Here is a 12,214-nt window from a genome sequence, read left to right as displayed (position 1 = left end):
ATAGTTTTAACAAACTAATAAACTTAACGTGATTCATATTTTTCAGTCATACGAAATTTAAAGTTTTATGTAACAGTAGCCTACATAGCATAATGCCTATGATAAATGAACACTGCCTATTTCATGCGTGTGCACGCTACAGAGTTACCATTTAAGCAGTGTTGGAGTTAATGAGATTATTAAGGGATGATTGAGCATTAGTGATTGAAACCTGCTGTAAACCAGCTAATTGGTACTTTACCTCAGTAGTGTGCACACACATGAACACTAGACTGTGTTAATTTATTATGGGCATTTTGCTGCTATTACATAAAACTTCCCTATTTCATTTATGTATGACTAACAAATATGAATCACATTAAGTTTATTAGTTTATGTTAAAACTATGTAATCCAAATAGATGGAAAATGTTTATTTAATTAAAATACATAAAACTTAAATTTAGATAGAAATATTTTGAGTGCATGTTTAAGATGCCATGACATCAGCTGATGTACTTGTTCTGTTAACTTTGATGCCACTTAATGTCCCTAATGGGCATTGTTGGGGAACAATGAATTAGAATTACAGTAATTCAGTTCAATTGAATTAGAAACCCACAACAATAAAAAGACAAAAACATAGCCCATTAAATGTTTTGTCCCCGTTTTTTAAGTAGTAGATAATAACAAGTGAGATTTTAGTGATATTTTGACCACTCAAAAAGGAAATGTCCCCGGTTTCCATTTCAGAAATCTGGTCACCTTACAATATAATGTTTTATTTGGTGTTACATTCGAAATAAAATGTTGAAATTATACTTTTAGGTAATTATCAGTGTTCTCCTTTTAGAAAATACAGAGTTTAAAAGTGTTAAATTCTCACTGAAAAACTGCACAAGAAATGCCGCAAATATTGCCAGAAAATGTGAAAAAAGTCACCACAAAATCAGTCATTTTAGTTGCATATTTGTTTGTTGAGTCTGTGGCCCTATATTATAAAACTATATTGACAAAATCGTTTATTGTTTTGATTAAACTCTTAATAAAATAAGTATAAGCTGCCCCTTATTTCTGCACACAAACATTTGTGTTTAGCATGTACAGAATCTCACATATTAGATGTGGTTTAAACTCTTTCTTTGGTAGTTATTTTTAGCAAATCATTGACTAACACACATTTAAACATGTATTTCTTCAAGAAATGTAACTGATAAGTGTTTTATTATTTGTATGTGAATGTCTATAAACAATTGTCACTTGAGCATGGTAACAGGACTTTTATTTTGGAGTGGGGATGTGACATCATATGGCTGCGCCGCATTCCTGCATCTGCTGTGATTCTGCTGAAGAAAGGTTTGTGTTTTAAGCTTTTAAAGTGTTTAAATCAATGCAAACTGTTCAGGCAATCTTATAGTTTTAACAAGAAATATTAAATGGCTGTTTTATTATTGAACTTGTAATCTACAAATAAATGAATGTAGCAAAAAATGTCTAAATATGAACCTACTATATTAATGAACTTTATTTTGTGTGAGTAAAGCTCATCCACACATGAGTAACAGAAAAGATGTGTCTAATTTCTGTCTATATATCGTGAATCAGTTTATCAAAAACCAACTGCTAATGTTCTCACGGAAGTGTAATCTACAAATAAATAAATGTAGCATAAATTGCCTAGATATGAACCTACTATATAAATTGTGTTCTTTCATTATTTTGTAGTATTTAGAATTTTTTTAGAGAGTTTTTTGTTGTCTAATCAGGTCATTTAAGGCCATTAACTCTCACTCTGACTGACTCTCTTACCAGTGACTGAATTACTGATTTAGTTTGGATGTGTTTTTTATTCCTGTGATCATTCTTATCTTAAAGATGGTGTTTATTAAAGAGGAGAGTGAAGACGTGAAGGTTGAAGAAACATTGAAACATGAAGAAACTGAGGAACAAACAAAGATGGCGTTTATTAAAGAGGAGAGTGAAGACGTGAAGATTGAAGAAACATTGAGAGTGAAACATGAAGAAACTGAGGATCAAACAGGTTGGTTTCATTCTCAAAGCTGAACTCCCTCATTTGAAACTCATTCAAAGAGGAGCGTTCATGCTTGTGGTTGCCAGATGCTGAATAATTGTACTTACTTTGATTATTTTATTTATTTCTAAAGAACTCTTTAGTAGCCCATTTGGTGCACTTTAAAGGGATAGTTCACCCAAAAATGAAAATTCTGTCATCATTTACTCGCCCTCATGATGTCCAAACCTGTATGGGTTTCTTTGTTCTGCTGAACACAAAAGAAGATATTTTGAAGAAAGTTTGTACCCATGCTGCTTTGGGGGCACCATTGACTTCCACAGTAATCTTCCTATGTGTTCAACATAACAAAGAAATGTATACATGTTTGGAACAACTTAAGGGTGAATAAATGATGACAGAATTTTCATTTTTGGGTGAACTCTCCCTTTAAGCAGTCATTCTGAACCACTAATCACTTTTTTGAATTTCAAAAATGTTTTATTTTTATTTTATTAATTTGCTAAAAAATATGACTATATTATCATGTAATTATTTGTCCCATTTTTATCTATTTTTTTTTAGATGTCATAAACTTTATATGACAGGATTATTTATGTATGATTAATATAGCCTAGCTTAATTATAAATTAATAATAACATTTATTAGGCAATAATCTATTACTTAACCTGTCTAAAAAATAATAAATCTGTCTGCCAAGCTCTGATAATGTATGGAATATTATATTAATATATTATCCATTAAAAAAAACTATAGGCCTATACCTTTAGAAGCATGGATGTGTGAGTCAGCGCTGCTACTTTAGTCAGACAGTCTGAGACACTGAAATGCTTCTCTAAAGTGTGCAGTTGGCCTGAGGTTAATCATGAGTTACTGGACAGAACCATTGATACCTTTTTGATATTCAGCTCTATATCTGGAGATTCTCTTGTGTTCAAACGGTGGATGCGACGCAAGCTCAAAATGTTTTTAAAAAACCGCGCAAGTGTACAGGCACACTGGCACAGCGCATGTTCTCGAGACTCCGCCGTAATGGCAACAAAGCCGCTAAAACACAATCACACACAAATGAGCTCCTGTACTACTTATTGTGAAATTGATTTCTTTATATTTGCTATTAGTATTCTCCACACTGCAAAATCCCTATGTGTTTATTGAACTATGTGTGGACCTATGTAAAATACGGGACAAATTGCGTCCCTTATTGGTTTAATACGGGACGCGTCATTTTGCTTGTAAATACGGGACGATTCCGTATTTTACAGGACGGGTGGCAACCCTAAGGACAAATATAGTGACCCAGCCACACAAGAGCTTCTTGATGTAGCTTCATTCCTTGATCGACGATTCAAAATGGACTGTTTTAGACTACTATTATTTCTACTTGAATGTGTGCTTAATTCTAAATGCTCTTTATCATTCCTGACTTAAGAGTGCTGTTTTAGTTGATTTAGTTGCATATTTTGTGTAGCATTTGGGATCAGTATTTTGTGTTTTTGTCAATTTAAGCTTACCTTATATCAAAGTCAGAAGAGCTTGTTTACAAAAACGTACGGTCATTATTTGAATGAATGAATGAATGAATGAATGCCTTTTATTGTCACTATACACATATACAATGAGATTAAAAGCCACTCCTTTTTCCAGTGTCAACATGTACGTAAAGAATAAGATAAGATAAGTAGTGCCCAGGAGGGAGGGGGGGGGGGGGGGGAGGGGGGGGGGCTATAAAGTGCACAGTTCTGAGACACTATATACCTATACTATGAAATCAGTGCATATGTAAATTTAGAATGGTTATGACTTTTGGGAAAAAACTGTTCTTGAATCTATTTGTCCTTGTTCTGATGCACCTGTAACGTCTCCCTGAGGGCAACAGGTTAAACAGATCAGAACCAGGGTGGGAGCTGTCCTTAATGATGGATTTTCCTCTGCTGATGCAGCGTGACGTGTAAATATCCATCAGGGAGGGGAGAGGGCAGCCAATGATCTTCTGTGCTGCTCTTATTACTCTCTGAAGCCTCTCCCTGTCTGCCACGGTGCAACTGCCGTACCATACTGTGATACAATATGTCAACAGGCTCTCAACGGACGAGCGATAGAAGGTCAGCAACAGATTGGAATCCAGGTTATACTTCCTAAGAACCCTCAGGAAGTGTAGCCGATGTTGAGCTTTCTTAATGATCGCTGTGATGTTATCTGTCCAGGAGATGTCAGCGGAGATAAGGACGCCAAGAAACCGAAAGGTGTGGACCCTCTCCACACACTCACCATTGATGAAAAGGGGAGCCAGATCAATGTTATGCTTCCTGAAGTCTACAATGATCTCCTTGGTTTTCTTAGTGTTTAGAGCCAAGTTGTTCTCTGAACACCAGGCTGCCAGCTTCAGGACCTCCTCTCTATAGGCTACTTCATCTCCCTTTGAGATGAGTCCGACCACTGTGGTGTCATCAGCAAACTTGACAATGAGGTTGTTATTGTGGGCCGGACTACAGTCGTGGGTGTAGAGACAGTACAGTAGGGGGCTCAGCACACAGCCCTGTGGGGAGCCGGTGCTCAGCGTGCAAGTGGAGGAGAGGTAGGGTTCAAGTCTCACCGTCTGGGGCCGGTTAGTGAGAAAGTCCTTTATCCAGGCACATGTGAGGGGGGGGAGGCCAAGAGTGACCAATTTGGTGATAAGAATATCAGGAATGATTGTGTTAAAGGCCGAACTGTAATCCACAAAGAGCATTCGGACGTAGCTCTGTTTCTGCTCTAGGTGGCTCAGCGCAGAGTGGAGAGCTACGGCGATGGCATCCTCTGTTGATCTATTTGCGCGATATGCAAACTGATAAGGGTCGAAGTCTGAGGGGAGATAATCCTTAATGTGCCGAAGGACCAGTCTCTCAAAGCACTTCATGATAACCGGAGTGAGGGCCACAGGACGATAATCATTTAGGCTGGTGATGGGAGACTTCTTCAGCACTGGGATGATTGTGGCTGATTTTAGGCAGGACGGGATGACTGCTTGGGCCAGGGAGAGGTTGAAGATTCTGGTAAAGATGTGGGCGAGCTGGTGAGCACATGCTCTGAGCACCTTACCAGGTACTCCATCTGGGCCAACAGCCTTCTTGGGGTTCACTGCCAGGAGCATCCGTCGGACATCATGCTCCCTCACAGAGAGTGGAGTGGTGCAGGGACCAGGAAGGGATGGGGGCAGGGCTGGAGCAGATGAGTGCTGCTGTTTTGATGTTTCAAAGCGAGCAAAGAAGCAATTTAGCTCCTCTGCCAGCGGCGCACTCAGGTCTCCTGTTGTCGCATCACGGCCTCTATAGTTTGTGATGTCTTGTATACCCTGCCACACCTCCCGTGTATTGTTGCTAGACAGGTGGGACTCTATGCTCCTCTTATGGTCCACCTTGGCTTCCTTAATACCCCTTTTCAGGTTGGCACGAGCGGCTCTGTACAGAGCTCTGTCACCAGACCTGAAGGCAGCATCGCGGGCTCTGAGGAGTTTGCGGACCTGGTTGGTCATCCAGGGTTTCTGGTTTGGGAAAACACGAATGTTTTTGTCCACAGTCACATTTCCGATACAGAATTTAACATAGTCCAGTACCGTTCCTGTGAATGTTTCTAGCTCCTGGTGTTCAAATAAATCCCAATCTGTCTGTCTGAAACAGTCCTGTAGTTTGGAGAGTGCATCGTCAGGCCAGATGGTAACAGTCTTTATGGTGGGCGTGGCACTGCGTCTGAGCGGGGTGTAGGCTGGGGAGAGCAAGAGGGAGAGATGGTCTGATTGACCGAGGTGGGGGAGCGGTGTAGCTCTGTACGCATGCTTAATGTTGGAGTAAACATGATCCAAAGTGTTCTCCCCTCTAGTAGAACACTTGACATGTTGATAAAATTTCGGGAGTACAGTCTTCAAGTTCGCCTTATTAAAATCTCCTGCAATTATATGAACACCGTCGGGGTGGGCCCGCTGCTGTTCATTTATGATGTTCAACAGGAGAGAGAGAGCCGTGTTCACATTGGCATCGGGTGGAATATACACAGCCGTGATGATCACTACGGTTAGCTCTCTCGGTAGAAAAAAGGGCCGACATCTTACAGACATGTACTCGAGGTCAGGGGAGCAGTGTTTATCTATCATTGTTCCGTTATTACACCAGTTCTCATGCACATACATACAGAGCCCCCCTCCTCTGCTCTTACCGGAGTCCTCAGTCCTGTCCCAGCGGAGCAGAGTGCGACCTGCTAGCTGTATGCTAGCATCGGGTATCCTTGGATGAAGCCAGGTTTCAGTGATAATCAAAACACTACAATCACGAACGTAACGATTACCAGCTAGTTGTAGTTCCAAGTCATCCGTTTTATGCACTAAGGATCTGGCATTAGAGAGATACAGACTCGGTAGAGATGGCTTGTGCGGTTGTTTTCTTAGCCTTAACATAACACCGGACCTGCGTCCCCGCTTCTGCTTTCTCTCCCTCCTCCGTCTGCGCCGCCTCCTAGACCCGACAACAATCCATGGAGAGCCCGGCAGTCTTGCTATGTCGTCTGGGATGTTGTGCGTATGATGAAAGACTCTCGAAATAGGTATCTGGTGCTGGTCACCAATGTCCATAAGGTTCTGGCTTGTGTAGCGAATGTTCGCAGAACCGTTAGTGCACAAACAAATAATAAAGAAATAGTACGAGAACAACAAAAACAACAAAAAACAGCACTGAAAAGGAGAGCCGTAAGCCGCTGCGACTATGCGCGCCGCCATCTTGGATAGATCCTAGATTGTTCTTACTGGAAATGGTTCTGAGATTAAATGTAACCCCTTTTTCTGTAGCTTAGTGGGTATAGGATCTAGCATAATTTTTTTTGATGCATTAAATATTTTAATGTCTTGATGTCTGTTGTTTTGTGCCATTAAACTTGGATTAACTTGTTTTTGTCTCTTTTAGATCTGATGGCACTGAAAGTGGAGAGTCAAGAACTAAATGACATGGAAGAGAAAGATCCGAATGGGCAACATCATGATTTCATAACTGGAGAAAAATCTTTTAGTTGCTCACTGACTGAAAAGATTTCCTCACAAAAAATCACTCAAAGGCCTGTAAAGCGTTTAAATGAAAAACAACACCTTAAAGTCCACATGAGAGTTCACACTGGAGACAATGCGTTCAACCACGAAAAGTGTGGAAAGAGCTTTGTTAAAAAAGAAAACCATAAAAAACACACAAGTATTCACATTAGGGAGAAGTCTTACACCTGCCAACAGTGTGGAAACAGTTTCACTCAAACAGGGAGTCTTAAAGCCCACATGAGAATTCACACTGGAGGGAAGCCTTTCACCTGCCAACAGTGTGGAAAGAGTTTCACTCATAAAGTAAACATTGAGCAACACATGAGAATTCACACTGGAGAGAAGCCTTAAACTTGCCAGCAGTGTGGAAAGAGTTTTACTCGAAAACAACATCTTGAAGGCCATACAAGAGTTCACACTGGAGAGAAGCCTTACACCTGCCCACAGTGTGGAAAGAGTTTCACTCATAAAGTAAACATTGAGCAACACATGAGAATTCACACTGGAGAGAAGCCTTAAACTTGCCAGCAGTGTGGAAAGAGTTTTACTCGAAAACAACATCTTGAAGGCCATACAAGAGTTCACACTGGAGAGAAGCCTTACACCTGCCCACAGTGTGGAAAGAGTTTCACTCAAACAGGGAGTCTTAAAGCCCACATGAGAATTCACACTGGAGAGAAGCCTTACACCTGCCAAGAGTGTGGAAAGAGTTTCACTCGAAAAGGAAGCTTTGAACAACACTTGAGAGTTCACACTGGAGATAAGCTTTAAGCCTGCCAACAGTGTGGAAAGAGTGAAGCTCTTAGGGAAGGCCGATCAAGATCAGCTCACTCTGGCTACTCGCGGTTATCTGTATGTATATTTTAGACATCAATAAAACAAAATATTTTTTTAAAACACCACTCTGCCTCTTAGTTTTCGTTTTAAGAATCTTAAACATTAACCCTCTGAACCCGAGAAACACGCCTGCGCAGGATTTTTCCTCATGACTGTGTGAAACAACTTAAAATACTCACAGTCATGAAAAGCTTAAAGTGTCTACTTTTATTTATGTACACTCAAAATAAAAACTAAATGTTGTGCTTTTCACTAAATAAAGAAAACAAAAAGGATGCACATTCTACCGCCTGTCTCTCGATTCAGTTATAAAGGGAAATACAACAAAGAGGGACAGTTCTTTTGCAGTTTGTGTGATCTGTTATATGTGTTTGTTATAGTAATTCTCTTCAACTTACAGCTATTGCTATTAATCAGGTGCGTATTGACGAGACCAGATGTGGAGCAGAGTGTGAGTATATATAGTGTCTGTGATGAGGTGCAGGTGCATGTGATCAGTACTCCTGGGAGAGTGAACGAGTGGGCGGAGCGTGGAGATCTGGTGATGATGCATGTGTGATGGTGGGCGTGGGCTGTGACTCTGTGACAGTACCCCCTCCTCCACGGGCTTCTCCTGAAGACCGGATGGGGCGATGACGACGGGGTCTACCTCGACCCCTAGGAGCAGGATGATCTGCATGGAACTGAGTGAGAAGTGAGGGGTCAAGGATGTTGTTACGGTTGACTCAGGATTGTTCCTCTGGGCCGTAGTCCTCCCAGTCCATGAGGTACTCAATGCGGGGACCCCGAGAAGTGAGTCGAGAATCGCCCCAACCCGGTAGATGGCTTCATCCTCCATGACGTCCAGAGTAGGAGGTACCACATCGTCACAGGGATCTGTGGAAGGACAGGACAAGGGTTCAGTGTGGGGTTTAAGTAAAGAAACGTTAAAGGAAGGTGATATACGGTACTGTGGAGGTTGAGGCGATAGGTGACTTCGTTGAGTTGCCTCTGTATGGTGAATGGACCAATGTACTGGGGACTCAGTTTACGGCAGGTCAGTCAGAGATGGATCTCTCGCTCTGTGGGAACCGGTGGTTGACAGCTGGAACTTCTGAGAACTCACCCGAACAGCGGAAGAGAGGAGGTTGATATCCCAGGATGCATTGGAACGGGGTGAGCCCTGTGGTGGTCTGCCGGAGGGAATTCTGCGCATACTCGTCCCAGGGTAGGAACTGGTTCCAGCTGTCCTGGTTCTGGTGGCAATATGACCTCAGGTATCTCCCGATCAGTTCGCCATTAGTCTGCGGGTGGGATCTAGAGGACAGCCTGACTGGCACTTCTAGGAGCTTGAAGAAAGCATTCCAGACTCTGGAGATGAACTATGGTCCACGATTGGACACATTGTCCTCCGGGATACCGAAGTGATGGAACCACATTTTTGATGAGTGCTTCGATGGCTTCAAACGCCGTAGGTAGGCCTTTGAGAGGAACAAGTTTACAGGTCTTTAAGAAACGAACCACGATAACCAGGACACAGCTGTAACCATTAGAAGGTGGTAAGTTCATCATGAAGTCTATTCCTAGGTGTGTCCATGGTCGTTGTGGAATGGGTAACGGGACCAGTTTACCTTCAGGGAGTCTCCTAGGAGTGTTAGCCATGGCACAAACTGAGCAACCTCTGACGTAGCGAGAGACATCCTGAGGCATGGAGGGCCACCAATAGCGTTTGTTGTAAGAGCGAGAGGGTACGATTACTGCCTGGGTGTCCAGAGCCCGGAGATGTGTTTGCTAAGTCCATGAGGGGCTGACGGTGGGCCGGTGGAACATAAAGACGCCCCTCAGGACCTCCCAGCGGAGCAGGTTCGGCGTGGTTATCTTGAGCAATGCTTTGGTTAATAGACCATTGTATAGGGCTCACGATCATGGCTGGAGGGAGAACAGGTCCTGGATCAGGGTTCTCAGGATCAGGTCACCCTAACCCTAACCCTGAATCTGAAACTCTTGGATCCAGGATGGTAAGAGACTGTGAAATTAAATTGTGTGAAGAAGAGGGCCCAGCGGGCTTGACGAGGGTTCAGTCTTTTTGCATCATGGAGGTATTCCAGATTTCGATGATCAGTTATCACCTCAAACGGATGATGAGCTCCCTCCAGCCAGTGTCTCCAGTACTTCAGGGCAAGCTTAATGGCCAGCAATTCTCTGTTCCAGATGTCATAATTTTGCTCTGCCGGGGATAACTTTTTGGAGAAGGCACATGGATGGAGTCATGAAGGGTCACCCTGCCGCTGGGACCGCCCCGACTCCCGTGGACGAGGTGTCGACCTCCATGTGAAGGGAAGGTCTGGGTTAGGGTGAACAAGGATGGGGGGCGGTTTGGAATGCTTCTTGGTGATGTTGGAAAGCTTCTCGGGTAGATGGAGTCCAGGACAGAGACTTGGGCAGACCTTTGAGGAGAGAGATGAGGGGAGCAGACTATAGTTGTGGATGAAAAGTCGATAGAAGTTTGAAAACCCCAGGAATAGTTGGAGCTCCTTCACAGTAGCAGACAGGGGCCAGCTGCAGATGATTTCCACCTTCCTATGGTCCATCTGGATGCCATGTTGGTCGATGATGTAACCCAGAAACTGCACAGAGGGGATGTGGAACTCGCACTTCTCCAGCTTGAGGTACAGATGGTGTTGGCGTAGCTTTTCTTGAACCTGGGAGATGTGGTGGCGATGTTCTGGGAGAATATGAGAATGTCATTGATGTAGACGATAACAAAGCGATGGAGGAACTTCCGGAACACCTCATTCATATAATTCTGTATGATTGAAGGATAGTTGGACAAGCCAAATGGCATCACCCCGTTATTCATAGTGCCCAGACTGTGTGATGAAGGCGGGCTTCCATTCATCTCCTTGACGTATACGAATGAGGTTGTACGCACTCCGCAGGTCCATCTTGGAGAAGATACGAGCTTCTCGCAGCTGTTCCAAAGCGGCCGGGACCAGAGGAAGGGGATAGCTAAACATAACCGTTTGGAAGTTTGGATGACGGTAGTCAATACACAGCAAGAGTGGCCCCAGGCAGCAGTCCCATGGCCGATGGAGTGGGAGTTGAGTTGTCAACTGCTTGCTGAACACATCAAGCAGGGGAATTTCCACATGACGATCTGATTCAGGACTTTCAATGGATGTTGACAGGAGAGGAAGTCTTATAGGAAAAGAACGTTGAAGAGTAATAGAAGATTTCGTGATTGGAGTTATACATTTAAGGATACATTTGTCGCTCCATGTAAGGATCTCACCAGTGTTCCATTGGATGGATGGATGTTTGGTGTTGTACAAGCAAGGGGCATCCCAGGATGATGTCCGCGGCGGAGCCTTCCAGCACTATGAATGTGATCTGCTCTGAGTGAAGACAACCAATGCGGAGAGTCAGTGTGGGGGAGTAATGTCGGATGTGACCACGACCCAGCGGTTTTCCTTGGATGGTATGAACTCTGAGATCCTGATTGCAGCGTTTGTGACGAACATTCATCTCTTGGAGAACTTGGGGGCTGATGAAGTTCGATGAGGGTTTGGGCTGCAACACAAACATGAGAATTAGAGAGGTACACGGTAGTTCTAGTGAGGGGTGCTACTCAAGCGGGTAGTTGGATAGTGCTTACTGCTCACAGTATTCTTCCCAGGACTGTGTTTTCTCATCAAATGTTGCTACTGTCCCAATAGTTGCAATGTTTCACCTCGGTAGTCAGCCACTGTCCTCTTCCATTACAGCATCATACAACTCTCACACATTTACCAGCGGTATCCTCACCGCCAAAATATGTGGTAACTTTGCATCAAAAGACCACACAAGAGAGGAGAACGGAGGTGACTGGGTTTACTAACAACTGCTCTTATTACAGAGTCGACAAAAACACAACCTGGCTATGCAACAGGCCAGAACACTCGTCTTCAGAACACTGGGTAGTTCCCACTCAACGTAAACATCGAAACCTGTATAGGTAAAATAGTTTTTTCTGGAAAAAGGGGTAGAAATCCCTCAGGTTCCTTTTTCTTTTAGATTCTTTTTTCTCTGTACCTCCTGCAATCTCTTATTGGAATAATTTATTTTTAAATTTAAATTGGAAAAAGATTTGGTCCTTGCAACAAAAATACTTTCTCACTAATAAAGTAAAAGAAGTGTCTTTCAAAATATTAAATACATTTTACCCTGTTAAACATTATAGAAACTTTTTATAATTTATTTTGGTCATTTTATTATACTAAGCAACTTTGGAAAAATAATGAGGCTTTTATTAATGATAATATCCAACAAGGCATAACTTTTAAATAAATTTTTTT

The 12,214-nt window shown here is 42.7% G+C and overlaps 1 protein-coding gene across 1 annotated transcript; it reads left to right on the top strand.

The window, feature by feature from the left end:
* The first annotated feature begins 1,266 nt into the window (after nt 1-1,266).
* Nucleotides 1,267-8,185, top strand: LOC307126730 (uncharacterized protein). The gene is made up of 3 exons (XM_079817394.1): nt 1,267-1,334; nt 1,854-2,019; nt 6,943-8,185. The coding sequence occupies exons 2-3, from the start codon at nt 1,854-1,856 to the stop codon at nt 7,413-7,415; spliced, it is 639 nt and encodes a 212-aa protein (XP_079673520.1). The 5' UTR covers nt 1,267-1,334; the 3' UTR covers nt 7,416-8,185.
* Nucleotides 8,186-12,214: the final 4,029 nt, after the last annotated feature.

Source organism: Gobio gobio (assembly GCF_949357685.1).
Source record: "Gobio gobio genome assembly, chromosome: 5".
NCBI classification, from domain to species: Eukaryota; Metazoa; Chordata; class Actinopteri; order Cypriniformes; family Gobionidae; genus Gobio; species Gobio gobio.
The sequence above is the reverse complement of the archived record's forward strand: the minus strand, read 5'-3'. Positions and strand labels throughout refer to the sequence as shown.

Coding starts and splice junctions, on each gene's coding strand:
- LOC307126730 (XM_079817394.1), top strand. CDS start 1,854: ATGGTGTTTATTAAAGAGGAGAGTGAAGACGTGAAGGTTGAAGAAACA. Junction 2,020..6,942: donor AGAAACTGAGGATCAAACAG/GTTGGTTTCATT, acceptor TGTCTCTTTTAG/ATCTGATGGCACTGAAAGTG.